This window comes from Lithobates pipiens, unplaced genomic scaffold, assembly GCF_037356315.1.
Source record: "Lithobates pipiens isolate NorthernLeopardFrog02 unplaced genomic scaffold, aLitPip1_a1.2 Scaffold_18, whole genome shotgun sequence".
NCBI lineage: Eukaryota > Metazoa > Chordata > Amphibia > Anura > Ranidae > Lithobates > Lithobates pipiens.
Window position 1 is genome coordinate 2162656 of NW_027507758.1, and position 14879 is coordinate 2177534.

Genomic DNA, 14879 nt, shown 5'->3' on the forward strand with positions numbered 1-14879 from the left:
CACCAACGCTCTTAGGAAGGAAGACTGAAAACAACATTTTGGGAGAATAAAACCAAATTCAGTTCAATTTGTTTTGTTTTTTTATTAGATATGATATAAAGATAAAAAACTGACATGTCTCAGAGACCTACAGACTCCCCTTCATCAGGACCTGTGTGCTGGTTAGAGATACCAGACTCTCAGAAACCATGAAATCAGGCCGAGACAGAAGTACAGGCAAATAACACTTGTTTAAAGAGGAAGTAAACCCAGATGGGTGTTACTTCCTCTTTGTCTCCCTGCAAAGGTAAAGCATAATGGGCTACTATGCATCGCATCGCATCGCATCGCATCGTAGCCCATTATGTGTCACTTACCTGACACAGGAGGCAGCGAAGTCACCGCTATCCCCTGTAGCATGAAGTGGCCCTCTCCTTCCAGGTATCACTGTTCCGGCGATGTGGGCGGCCGGACCAGCGTGAGCACGGGAGCCGCCACTAACGGCATATCGCAGTTAGCAGCGGCACGCTCAGTGCGCCTGCGGGCCGATGTCTACGGTGCATGCGCAGTAGACAGAGGTGCCGGTCTTTTTGCAAATATCTCCTAAACCCTGTAGGTTTAGGAGATATTTCATGGACCTACAGGTAAGCCTTAATCTAGGCTTACCTGTAGGTCAAAGTGGTCTGTAAGGGTTTACAACCACTTTAATAATAAAAGTAAAAAGAACAAACTTAGTCAAAACATAGCCAGAGTTCAGTAACCGGAACGGATAGTCAGCTAAGCCAGAAGTCAGGGATCAATGGAGTGGAAGAGCAAGCAGGATCTGGAGCCAGAAGGGATGTCACCAAAGCCAGACTTGAAACAGGAATGCAGGAGATAGTTTCTTGTGATGGGACCAAGATGAAGGCAGAGCTCCTCTGGACTGGATGACTTAGGTAGGTAGGACTGAGGAGCAGGATATAATCAATAGGTGAGTCCCTGTGGAGACATGGGAGCTGGCAATTAGCCAACAGCTGAGCGGCCAACTCAGAGAAGGAAGGGCTGAGCCCTGACCGAGACAATGGTTTGATCTGAAACTAGGTTTGAACTGAACATTTGCCCATCTGGCATGATGTGCGGTGGGAGCCAAGCATCTTATAAAGGGGTGTTTCTACTGCTTATATCAGTGACCGCTCCCTACTGTCACTGCTTCCAACCTTCGCCGCGTCTCTAGAAACTGGTGACATCACCTGGAATCCTCGGCCATGTAAGCAAAGGGGCGGGGATAGTAGTGACATCACTGCACAAATTTGACCCCTGAGCACATTTGGCCATTTATATCACCACTATCCCCGCCCCCACCACTCCCCCCCCTTTATATATCTGATCAGAGCTTGGGGGGCTGTCATTTGGCTAATGATACCGCCGGGATCAGTCGTACGTAGTGGACAATTCATTTTTTTATTACTGGCAAGTCGGCAAACACCGCGATTGATGATGGATTTTACAACGAAGGACATTTGCAGAATTTTTTTTTTTTTTTTTTTTTTAATAAAGGATTTATCAAACATTTGGGTGTCTTTATTTATAGGTGATATCTTTTTTTGTGAATGAGAAGGGATATACTATATACTCATTAATCACCTGACCTCAGAAGGTTTTGCCCCCCCCCCCCCCCCCCCCATGACCAAGGCATTTTTTGCATATCAGCACTGCGCTACTTTAACTGGTAATTGTCATGTAACACTTTTCCCAAATGACATTTATATCATTGTTTTCCTCAATAGAGCTTCCTTTTGGTGACATCACCGCTGGGGTTTTTAAATTTTTTTATTATATAAATGAAAAAAAGGCTGACAATTTTGAAAAAAAAAAAAAATATATATTTTTTACTTTCTGCTATAGAACATATCCAATAAAAAAATAAAAATTTTGGCCAAAATGTATTCTGCTACATATTTTTGCTTTAAAAAAAAAAAATCCCAATAAGTGTATATTAATTGATTTATGTGAAAGTAATAGTACCTATGAAACTATGGGATATATACTGGAATTTTTATTTATACATTTTTTTTATACTACTGATTTTTTTATTCATTTTTTCATTCTTTTTTTTTTTCTTATTTTTTTTTATTAAATTTTTATACTACCAATTTTTTGTCTTATTCATTTTTTTTTGTATACTACTAATAATGTTGTAATAGTGTGGCGGGCAATCTGACACTGGGGGAAACTGTCACTGACATCTCCGCTGAAGCTAATACAGTGATCAGTCTGAATGCTATGCACTGTCACTGTACTAATGACACTGGCTGAGAAGGGATCAACATCTAGAGCGATCAAAGGGTTAATCATGTGCCTTACAGTGTATATTCGGCTTCTTCTTACTAAAGACCTCCCAGTTTCTCATTCCTGCTTTGCCACTCACAGAGCCGGAGCCGCGATATCCGGAAGACACCCCGAGGGAACATGTCAGCTCCCTCGGCGTGTATCAGGTGAGATGTCGGTGCCTCGTTCTAAGGGAAGTATTTCCTAATGAGCTAGTATGTGGTGCATACTAGCTCATTATGGCTTTTCCCTTACAGGTCTGGAAAAAAAAAAATTCAGATTTAACCACTTAACAACCGGCCCATAGCTGAATGACGGCTACAGGGCGGTTGTTTAACTCTGGGAGGTCATCATATGACGTCCTCCCAGAATTCCGCTCTTACACACCCCCTGGGGCGCGCACTCAAGTGCATCCGTGACTGCCGGGTCCTGCATCACAGATCACGGTAAACGGCCGATCATCGCAGCCTTTTACCACGTGATCGCTCCATCAAATGACAAAGCGATCACCTGTAAACAAACCGGCATCATGTTATGACGCTGGTTCCTCCCTCCCCCTCTCTGTACCGATCGGTACAGTGGAGGGGGAAGAGATCGGTGTCAGCAGCGATGTGGGCTGCATCTGCAGTGCCCACATCGCTGCTCACTGACAATTAACCCCTCAATTCCCTGCCAATACACTGCAATACCCTGCAATGCCCTGCCAATACTCTGCAATACCCAGCAATGCCCTGCCAATACTCTGCAATGTCCTGCCAATACTCTGCAATGTCCTGCCAATACTCTGCAATGTCCTGCCAATACTCTGCAATGTCCTGCAATGCCCTGCCAATACTCTGCAATGTCCTGCCAATACTCTGCAATGTCCTGCCAATACTCTGCAATACCCTGCAATGCCCTGCCAATACTCTGCAATGCCCTGCCAATACTCTGCAATACCCTGTAATGTCCTGAAAATAATCTGCAATGTCCTGCCAATACTCTGCAATGTCCTGACAATACTCTGCAATACCCTGCAATGCCCTGCCAATACTCTGCAATGCCCTGCCAATACTCTGCAATACCCTGTAATGTCCTGAAAATAATCTGCAATGTCCTGCCAATACTCTGCAATGTCCTGACAATACTCTGCAATGCCCTGCCAATACTCTGCAATACCCTGCAATGCCCTGCCAATACTCTGAAATACCCTGCAATGCCCTGCCAATACTCTGCAATGCCCTGCCAATACTCTGCAATGCCCTGCCAATACTCTGCAATGCCCTGCCAATACTCTGCAATACCCTGCAATGTCCTGCCAATACTCTGCAATACCCTGCAATGCCCTGCCAATACTCTGCAATACCCTGCAATGTCCTGCCAATACTCTGCAATACCCTGCAATGCCCTGCCAATACTCTGCAATGCCCTGCCAATACTCTGCAATACCCTGCAATGTCCTGAAAATAATCTGCAATGTCCTGCCAATACTCTGCAATGTCCTGACAATACTCTGCAATACCCTGAAATACCCTGCAATGCCCTGCCAATACTCTGAAATACCCTGCAATGCCCTGTCAATACTCTGCAATGCCCTGCCAATACTCTGCAATGCCCTGCCAATACTCTGCAATGCCCTGCAATGCCCTGCCAATACTCTGCAATGTCCTGACAATACTCTGCAATGTCCTGACAATACTCTGCAATGCCCTGCCAATACTCTGCAATGCCCTGCCAATACTCTGCAATACCCTGCAATGTCCTGCCAATACTCTGCAATACCCTGCAATGTCCTGCCAATACTCTGCAATGTCCTGCCAATACTCTGCAATGTCCTGCCAATACTCTGCAATGTCCTGCCAATACTCTGCCAATACTCTGCAATATCCTGCCAATACTCTGCAATACCCTGCAATGCCCTGCCAATACTCTGTAATACCCTGCAATGTCCTGCCAATACTCTGCAATGTCCTGCCAATACTCTGCAATACCCTGCAATGCCCTGCCAATACTCTGCAATACCCTGCAATGCCCTGCCAATACTCTGCAATGCCCTGCCAATACTCTGCAATGCCCTGCCAATACTCTGCAATGCCCTGCCAATACTCTGCAATGCCCTGCCAATACTCTGCAATGCCCTGCAATGTCCTGCCAATACTCTGCAATACCCTGCAATGCCCTGCCAATACTCTGCAATGCCCTGCCAATACTCTGCAATACCCAGCAATGCCCTGCCAATACTCTGCAATGCCCTGCAATACCCAGCAATAGCCTGCAATACCCTGCCAATACTCTGCCATAAATTGCCATACCCAGCCATACTCTGCAATACCCAGCCATATTGGGTGATACCCAGCAATACCCAGCTATACTCGGCCATGCTCAGCCATACTCGGTGATACCCTGCAATACCCAGCCATACTCGGCTGTACTCGGCCTCTGTATGTGGCCAGGCTGTGGAAGTCTCACACATGTGGTATCGCCGTACTCAGAAGGAGTAGGAGAATGTATTTTGGGGTGTCATTTTTGGTATGTACATGTTATGTGTTAGAAATATTGTATAAATGGACAACTTTGTGTTAAAAAAAAAAAAAAAAAGCATTTTTGACTTTGTGCGGGGATATCTTAATGATGGGTGTAGCTACAGAAATCATTCAGATATCAGCTTTTTCAGTCGGCGATTCCCTACACCATAAGAACAATCATAGCGGCTTGTCCACTGCTTGATCGTTCTTACGGGAGGTTAAGTGTTCTCTATGTTGATCACCCTCACATGTGGGAAAAAAAATACATTTACCCAATTGTGGAGAAACTCCGACACATGCCAACCAAACAGGAGGCCAGAAGGGAATTCTGGAACACAACTCAGTCTACCATCCACATCCACCACTGTCCGCCATCCACCACTGTCTCCCGTCCACCACTCTCTGCCGTCCACCACTCTCTGCCGTCCACCACTGTCCGCCGTCCACCACTCTCTGCCGTCCACCACTCTCTGCCGTCCACCACTCTCTGCCGTCCACCACTGTCCGCCGTCCACCACTGTCCGCTGTCCACCACTGTCTCCTGTCCACCACTCCCTGCCGTCCACCACTCCCTGCCGTCCACCACTCCCTGCCGTCCACCACTCCCTGCCGTCCACCACTGTCCGCCGTCCACCACTGCCTGCCGTCCACCACTGCCCGCCGTCCACCATTGTCCGCCGTCCACCATTGTCTCCTGTCCATCACTCCCTGCCGTCCACCACTGTCCGCCATCCACCACTCCCTGCCGTCCACCACTGCCCACCGTCCACCACTGCCCGCCGTCCACCACTGCCCGCCGTCCACCACTGCCCGCCGTCCACCACTGTCCGCCGTCCACCACTGTCCGCCGTCCACCACTCTCTGCCGTCCACCACTGTCCGCCGTCCACCACTGTCCGCCGTCCACCACTGTCCGCCGTCCACCACTGTCCGCCGTCCACCACTGTCTGCCGTCCACCACTGTCCGCCGTCCACCACTGTCTCCTGTCTACCACTCCCTGCCGTCCACCCACTCCCTGCCGTCCACCACTCCCTGCCGTCCACCACTGTCTGCCGTCCACCACTGCCCGCCGTCCACCACTGCCCGCCGTCCACCACTGTCCGCCGTCCACCACTGTCCGCCGTCCACCACTGTCCGCCGTCCACCACTGTCCGCCGTCCACCACTGTCTGCCGTCCACCACTGTCCACCGTCCACCACTGTCTCCTGTCCACCACTCCCTGCCGTCCACCACTCCCTGCCGTCCACCACTCCCTGCCGTCCACCACTGCCCGCCGTCCACCACTGCCCGCCGTCCACCACTGCCCGCCGTCCACCACTGCCCGCCGTCCACCACTGTCCGCCGTCCACCACTGTCCGCCGTCCACCACTGTCCGCCGTCCACCACTGTCCGCCGTTCACCACTGTCTACCGTCCACCACGGTCTGCTGTCCACCACGGTCTGCTGTCCACCACTGACTAGCCGGGTGTAGCAGGGCAGAGATTCGGGTAACACTCACCATTTTTGGGTATGGGGCCATTGTATGAAAACACTTCCCTCATAATCCAGGAAATATTCCAGGTGTCCACCACTGCCCGCCGTCCACCACTGTCCGCCGTCCACCACTCTCTGCCGTCCACCACTGTCCGCCGTCCACCACTGTCCGCCGTCCACCACTGTCCGCCGTCCACCACTGTCCGCCGTCCACCACTGTCTGCCGTCCACCACTGTCCGCCGTCCACCACTGTCTCCTGTCCACCACTCCCTGCTGTCCACCACTCCCTGCCGTCCACCACTCCCTGCCGTCCACCACTCCCTGCCATCCACCACTCCCTGCCGTCCACCACTGTCCGCCGTCCACCACTGCCTGCTGTCCACCACTGCCTGCCGTCCACCACTGCCCGCCGTCCACCATTGTCCGCCGTCCACCATTGTCTCCCGTCCACCACTCCCTGCCGTCCACCACTGTCCGCCGTCCACCACTCCCTGCCGTCCACCACTGCCCGCCGTCCACCACTGCCCGCCGTCCACCACTGCCCGCCGTCCACCACTGTCCGCCGTCCACCACTGTCCGCCGTTCACCACTGTCCGCCGTTCACCACTGTCTACCGTCCACCACGGTCTGCTGTCCACCACGGTCTGCTGTCCACCACGGTCTGCTGTCCACCACGGTCTGCTGTCCACCACGGTCTGCTGTCCACCACTGACCAGCCGGGTGTAGCAGGGCAGAGATTCGGGTAACACTCACCATTTTTGGGTATGGGGCCATTGTATGAAAACACTTCCCTCATAATCCAGGAAATATTCCAGGTGTAGAAGTTCAGAGGATTGCTGGATGAGGTCTTCATGTAATGGAAACCTGAAATAAGAACAATACAGATCAATAAATGAACTAATAAATGTTCAAAAAAAAAATCTAACTTCACCGCATACACCGGACAACACTTGAAGGGGGGGGGGGCGGCAGAGGTTTTTGGACGACTGTAGAGGTGAGTATAAAGAAACCACACTAAAGAAACTTTGGTGCGGTTTACTTCCTCTTTAACTCTATCTTGTAGGAATGAATAACATTCAACCTGGAGAGAAAACAGCCTAATAGCATTCGATTTTGCTTCCATTTGCACAGAACAAATGTAAAACGAGTTTCAAAGGGCGAATAGCTCTGCAGATTTTTTCTTAAATTCACTGATATGCCTCGTCTCCAATACAGCCCTGGACAAAGATGCCGGACGTCCTCCAGCCAGGAAATAGGACGGGGCTCTTATTGGACTTGCTGCAGCTTCTAATGCAAATGGTAAGAAGCTCACAGTGTGCAGCGAAATCAGAGGGGGGGGGGGATGGAGGGAGGATATAAGACTGAATGGGGGATGGAGGGAGGATATAAGACTGAAGGGGGGATGGAGGGAGGATATAAGACTGAAGGGGGGATGGAGGGGGTATATAAGACTGAAGGGGTGATGGAGGGAGGATATAAGACTGAAGGGGGGGATGGAGGGGGTATATAAGACTGAAGGGGTGATGGAGGGAGGATATAAGACTGAAGGGGGGGATGGAGGGAGGATATAAGACTGAAGGGGGGATGGAGGGAGGATATAAGACTGAAGGGGGGATGGAGGGAGGATATAAGGCTGAAGGGGGGGAATGGAGGGGGTATATAAGACTGAAGGGGTGATGGAGGGAGGATATAAGACTGAAGGGGGGGATGGAGGGGGTATATAAGACTGAAGGGGTGATGGAGGGGGTATATAAGACTGAAGGGGGATGGGGGGAGGATATAAGACTGAAGGTTTTATGTAATAAAATTCTTATCATGATGGAGCCATGGTGGGCTGTACAGAGTCTAAGGAGAATACATGGGGGGCATTTGTCGCCTTCCGTTGCCTCTCCTGGTCCCCGGTGGTCTTCGGTTAGTCAATGGATGAGATGGAAGAAGTTTCTGTGAAGAGTAGACATGACGAGGTCAGGCCTGTGATCTCTCCCCCCAGAGTCTTCTACGCTGATCGCCTTCCATCTTCAGCCGCACGCGTTTGTGGAAATATTGACAGCCGTGAGCTCCACTGGGCTCATTTACCGAGGAATGTAAAGCCGCTAATGGAGCGACAATTATACAATTAGAGTCCAAACTCCTCGAATGTCTTAAACACTAAAGTCAGAGAATTACCAGAGAAGACGACTCGTCTCCGAGCTCCGAGACGCATTGTACACACAGCAAATGTTGGGTAATTAGGAAACATGAGAGTGATGTGATGGATAGATGGAGGACACACCGCCAACAGTCCCAATCCATGCCATGATATCAGCCATTGGCGGGATTGGGCTGGTAGTTTGGGAGGTTTTTTTTTTATTATATTTTTCAGAGACAGCAATCTCAAAGACCCTAAGACCCTGATCACCCTTACTGAATGCCTCTGATCCCTGGACATGGTCCTGGACACAACATCATCGGGACTATCCTGGTAAATTGGCCAACATGCCCTTTAAGGTGAAGCCCAAGCACTGCCACATGGGAGGTCACATGGGAGGCCACGTGGGAGGTCATGTGGGAGGTCACGTGGGAGGTCACATGGAAGGTCACGTGGGAGGTCACATGCTTCCCCATTTCTGGAAGCCTTGATGCTTTAGAAAGAACTCTGGTACAGGGAAGAGCAAGGCTCAGCGAGTATAACAGCCGGGGGGAGGGTATCTGAAGGCACTTTACCGTGAAGGCCAAACCAGGAACCCTAGCAGGGGTTAAAAGCAAAGTTTTGATCAATATGTAGAATCAGAAGGAATGGACCGGAATAAAAAATGGATAGCAATAGAAAAACCAAAACAAGTTAAATTGTAACTGTAAACTGGAATCAGAGAAAGCTGAACGATACAACGGCGGGGGAATTTTGGGCGCCAAATTATAAAGTTCTTATGATTTATAGGAACTCATCAACGAAAGAAGGCGGATCTGATGATTCCACCTGCTGCTCTCCCATGTCACCTCTCTGTAGATTTCATCTCCCCCTTATCCTCATCTTATTATTCCCCCTCCCCCCCCGTGATATCTCGTGGTGAGACTTGAGGGATTACGAATTAATCATTACGAGGCTCTACACTTTCTTCATGTTCATCTCCATGGGTGGCAAACAATTCAACATTTCATTTCTCTCATAAACCGCACTTGTGCTGGTTTCTAGAACACCCCACAATTTGTACGTTTCCCCCTATTTGCCTTTACATTGTTTAGGCAACATATATAATTCTTGGTCCGGTCAACCATCTAAAAAAGGGTCATCGGACAGAAAAGTTCACCCGGACACTGTTGGACACCATCCATTGAGGCCACTTCTGGTGGAATAGTTCCAAGACTTTGCCTCCATGCAGCTATTGGGGAAGGATCGGCACTAGGATTTGCATATGAACTACAAGATACGGGTTAGATATATATCCCCGTGAGGCCCCTGAGCATCAAACAGCTCCCACCAAGACCACTATGATAAAAATCTATGAAGGAACAACTTGCGGCCTCATATATGGGCAGAGGAGACTTATAGAATATATCCTCAGTGTAAAGCCTCTACTGGAAGCATCTATCCAGCTGTTGCTCTATTGTCCCTTGAACTCTGAGGGTTGGCCATGGACGGTTGAGTTCTCATACATTTATCAAGGGCAGAAGAGTGCTCCCAGATGTTGGTGATCACAATCCATTGATTCCATAAGACTTCGGGCTGATGGAGTATTTTGTGATGGGATAGTTCAAGGTTTGGAGCCCATGTGGCTACCGGTGAAGGACCATCACTACTATGATGGCTACACATCCCTTTGAGACCACTGAGCAATAAACGGCTTTGTTACAACGAATCCCACCAAGGCCGCTATGATGTAACTCTCTGAAGGTCAACGTGAGGCCTCATTTATTTGTGGAGGAGACTTCCATAGGGATAAATTCTTGGTGTAAAGCCTCTATTGGGAGCATGTATCTGGCACAGGACAGTCGGGATCACCCTGCTTTATCCCTGAATGTATACTAGGTTTGCTTCTTACTATGTCAGTCGTTCTCAACCACATCAAGACCAGGGCCCCCCAAACCCTTCCATACACCAACAGTAAAAAAAATTAAATCACACAATATAAGTACGGGGATACACAATATGTTTTGGAATTGTGGAAGGCACTAGGTGGGGGTAAGTGTCGCTGTGGAGGGATGAAGGTTCTGGATGGGGGTTAGGCAGCACACTTGGTGGCCCTGTCAGCGGTGCTGCCCCATTGTTTTGAATGGGCAGGGGAGCTTTAGGAGCGGTGTATACTTCCATACCCCAACAGTACAAAAACAATAATCACATAATAAAACTATGGCAATACAAAATATAACCCGAAATTCTGAAAGGTTCTGCATGGGGCTCATGTCACTTTGGGAGGATGGGGGTTCTGGAAGTAGTTAGGGGACTTTGCAGCACATTTGGAGGCCCTGTAAGTAAGATGAGATTTCTAGAGGGAGCTGGAGGCAACTTTGAGGAGCTGGATCTCTTGAGGTGAATGGGGTCCATTAAGAAAGATAGGGGTTTTGCAGGGGGCAATATGGGAGACTGGGGGAACTGCAAGGGCTGAGAGGGCACTGTGGTACACTGTTGGGGCACTATGGGGGCTGGAGACTCTACAGCAAGCTAGAAGGACACTGCAAGAGGATAAGGGATCTGCAGATGGCTGGGGTCTTGAGAAGAGGGAGGTCGTGGTCCAGCAGTTGGACGTGAGCTAATGGTTGAAAACCACTGTACAAAGGGATATCTCTTTTATATTACTCATGATGAATCTTCCATGCCCCAACAGTAAAAAACAATAATCACATAATAAAACTATGGCAATACAAATATAACCTGAAATTCTGCAAGGTTCTGCATGGGGCTCAGTGTCACTTTGGGAGGATGGGGGTTCTGGAGGTAGTTAGGAGACGTTGCAGAACACTTGGTGGCCCTTTAGGGGATGCAGTTTCTGAAGGTAGCTGGAGGCAACTGTAGAGTGTGGCATCTCTGGAAGGGGTGGAGTCCCACAAGGAAGATTGCAAGTGTGGAGGGCAAGGTGGGGCACTGTTAGGGACACTATGGGGGCTGGAGCATCTGCAGCAAGCTAGGTGGCATTAAGAGATTGGAGGGCACTGTGGGAGGCTGGCAGATAGTGTGGGGACCAAGGTCTGTTAGGAGGCACTGTGAAGGGCTGACGGGCATGGTGGACCAGTATGTGAAGTTGGTAGGCACTGTGGAAGGTTAGGAGATCTGCAGATAGCTGGAGGATTGGGAAGATAGAGGCTGTGGCCTAGCAGTGGATCACGGCCCAGGGGTTGCGAACTAGTATTCTATGCGATATCATAGGATGATCTAGTGCAGTGGAAGGCAAATTTAGGTGGAGATCTACCTGAGCAACACGGGAGAAGTCAAAGATCACTGAGAACAGTGTCACCTCCTCACACCGGATTTAAACCTCCAATTGCTACCATTTCACAATCGTGCAGGATATAATAGAAGTCCATGGCGAAGCACGGCAAACCCGCAGGAAACAGTGACAGGTTCTGATAGAAAAGTCCTCCACTACCGATAACACTGCCGCCTTACCAGACCTAAAGATCTCTTTTTAGGGAGATCTCCAAAAACGTGTGGCTCTTCCCCCAGCCAGGGTTCCTATATAGGACCAGGAGAGTGGTCCCCGCTATGCCGTCTCCGGTGGTATCAATAGGTTTTAGGCAACGCTCATCCCCCATGCAAGAGACAAAAGAGCCTCCATGGTGTAACTCTTAAAAAAAACTCTTTATTTAAAACATAAATAATGCACTTTCAAAACCTTCTTCATTCAAAAAGCCCTTCAAAATATCGAGCCAGGTGGGCTCTCGATCGCTGCCCGTGTCTACCGGGACCAGCGGGGTATGCGGTGACGTCAGCGCGTTGCCTAAAACCTATTGATACCACCGGAGACGGCATAGCGGGGGACCACTCTCCTGGTCCTATATAGGAACCCTGGCTGGAGGAAGAGCCACAAGTTTTTGGAGATCTCCCTAAAAAGAGATCTTTAGGTCTGGTAGGCGGCAGTGTTATCGGCGGTGGAGGACTTTTCTATCAGAATCTGTCACTGTTTCCTGGGTGCTACTGTGTGACGTCACTAATATATAGAGCATTAAGGATTCAGTCCCATTTGGTGGAATATTGAATTTGGACTTTTTTTTTTTGGACTTTATTATTGATTTTTTCTTTTCAGGTCATGTCACTATATGGAATGTATTGAATGTTCACTCGCATTTAACCATAATCATTTTATTTTTAGTTACATAGTTAGTCAGGTTGAAAAAAAGGCACAAGTCCATCCAGTCCAACCACAAAAAAAATAATAATAATAATATCATACAATCCCATATACCCAATTCTATACCCACAGTTGGTTCAGAGGAAGGAAAAAAAACCCCCAGCAGAGCCAATGATCCAATTTACTAAAGCAGGGGAAAAAATTCCTTCCTGATCCCCCGAGAGGCAATCGGATTTTCCCCGGATCACCTTTCCCTATAAATGTTAGTACCCAGTTATATTCTGTACACTTAGGAATAATCCAGTCCCTTCTTAAAGCCAATCCACTGAGCTGACCAGAACCACCTCTGCAGGGAGTCTATTTCCACATCATCACAGCTCTTACTGTGAAGAAACCTTTCCATATTTGGAGATGAAATCTCTTCTCCTCTAGATGTAAAGAGTGCCCCCTTGTCCTCTGTGATGACTGTAAAGTGAATAACTCAACACCAAGTTCCCTATATGAACCCCTTATATATTATACATGGTGATCATATCCCCCCTTAATCTCCTCTTATCAAGAAAATAAATTCAGTTCCTCTAATCTCTCCTCATAGCTGAGCTCCTCCATGCCTCTTATCAGTTTGGTTGCCCTTCTCTGCACTTTCTCCAGTTTCCCCGATATCCTTTCTGAGAACTGGAGCCCAAAACTGAACGGCATATTCCAGATGAGGTCTTACTAATGATTTGTACAGATGATATCTCTCTCTCTGGAGTCCAGACCTCTCCTATACAGGAAAGGACTTTGCTCACTTTGCAAACCGCAGCTTGGCATTGCATGTTATTATTGAGCTTATGATCTACCAAAACCCCCAGATCCTTCTCCACCATGGATCCCCCCAGATCCTTCTCCACTATGGATCCCCCAGATCCTTCTCCACCATGGATCCCCAGATCCTTCTCCACCATGGATCCCCCAGATCCTTCTCCACCATGGATCCCCAGATCCTTCTCCACCATGGATCCCCAGATCCTTTTCCACCATGGATCCCCCAGATCCTTCTCCACCATAGACCCCCCCCCCCAGATCCTTCTCCACTATGGATCCCCCAGATCTTTCTCCACCATGGATCCCCCCAGATCCTTCTCCACTATGGATCCCCCGATCCTTCTCAACTATGGATCCCCCAGATCCTACTCCACCATGGATCCCCCAGATCCTTCTCCACCATGGAACCCCCCAGATCCTTCCTCCACCATGGATCCCCCCAGATCCTTCTCCACCATGGATCCCCCCAGATCCTTCTCCACCATGGATCCCCCCAGATCCGTCTCCACCATGGATCCTCCCAGATCCTTCTCCACCATGGATCCCCCAGATCCTTCACCATGGATCCCCCAGATCCTTCTCCACTATGGATCCCCCCAGATCCTTCTCCACTATGGATTCCCCACAGATCCTTCACTATGGATTCCCCAGATCCTTCTCCACCATGGATCCCCCCAGATCCTTCTCCACCATGGATCCCCCAGATCCTTCTCCACTATGGATCCCCCAGATCCTTCTCCACTATGGATCCCCCCAGATCCTTCTCCACCATGGATCCCCCAGATCCTTCTCTCCACCATGGATCCCCCAGATCCTTCTCCACCAGGGATCTTCCCAGATCCTTCTCCACCATGGATCCCCCAGATCCTTCTCCACCATGGATCCCCCCAGATCCTTCTCCACCATGGATCCCCCCAGATCCTTCTCCACCATGGATCCCCAGATCCTTCTCCACTATGGATCCCCCCAGATCCTTCTCTACTATGGATTCCCCCAGATCCTTCTCCATTATGGATAACCCCAGATCCTTCTCCACTATGGATCCCCCCAGATCCTTCTCCACTACGGATCCCCCCAGATCCCTTCTCCACTATGGATTCCCCCAGATCCTTCTCCACTATGGATTCCCCCAGATCCTTCTCCACTATGGATTCCCCCAGATCCTTCTCCACTATGGATCCCCCCAGTTGTACTCCCCCTAGTATGTATGAAGCATATTCTTAGCCCCCAAGTGCAGAACTTTACATTTATCTACATTAAACCTCATCTGCCACATAGTCGCCCAATTAGACAGAGCACTGAGGTCGGCTTGTAAATTGGCGACATCCTGTAAGGACGTTATTCCACTGCATAGCTTGGTGTCATCTGCAAAGACGGAAATGGTACTTTGATCCCAGACCCAATATCATTTATAAAGATATTAAAAAGTAAGGGTCCCAGCACTGAACCTTGGGGTACACCACTGATAACCTCACCACCCATTCAGAGTAAGAAATTAACCAACGACTCTCTGAATTCTGTCTTTTAGTTGTTATCACATATTTC

General features: G+C 49.2%; 1 protein-coding gene across 1 annotated transcript in view; it reads right to left on the reverse strand.

Moving 5' to 3' along the window:
• The window catches only part of LOC143990067 (ALK tyrosine kinase receptor-like), a gene marked incomplete at its 3' end in the record, with an annotated part of 272016 nt that overhangs the window by 239995 nt on the left and 17142 nt on the right, over positions 1-14879 (reverse strand). Inside the window, 1 exon segment of the mRNA XM_077490277.1 lies at positions 7018-7128. Coding sequence (XP_077346403.1) covers positions 7018-7128 — 111 coding nt within the window.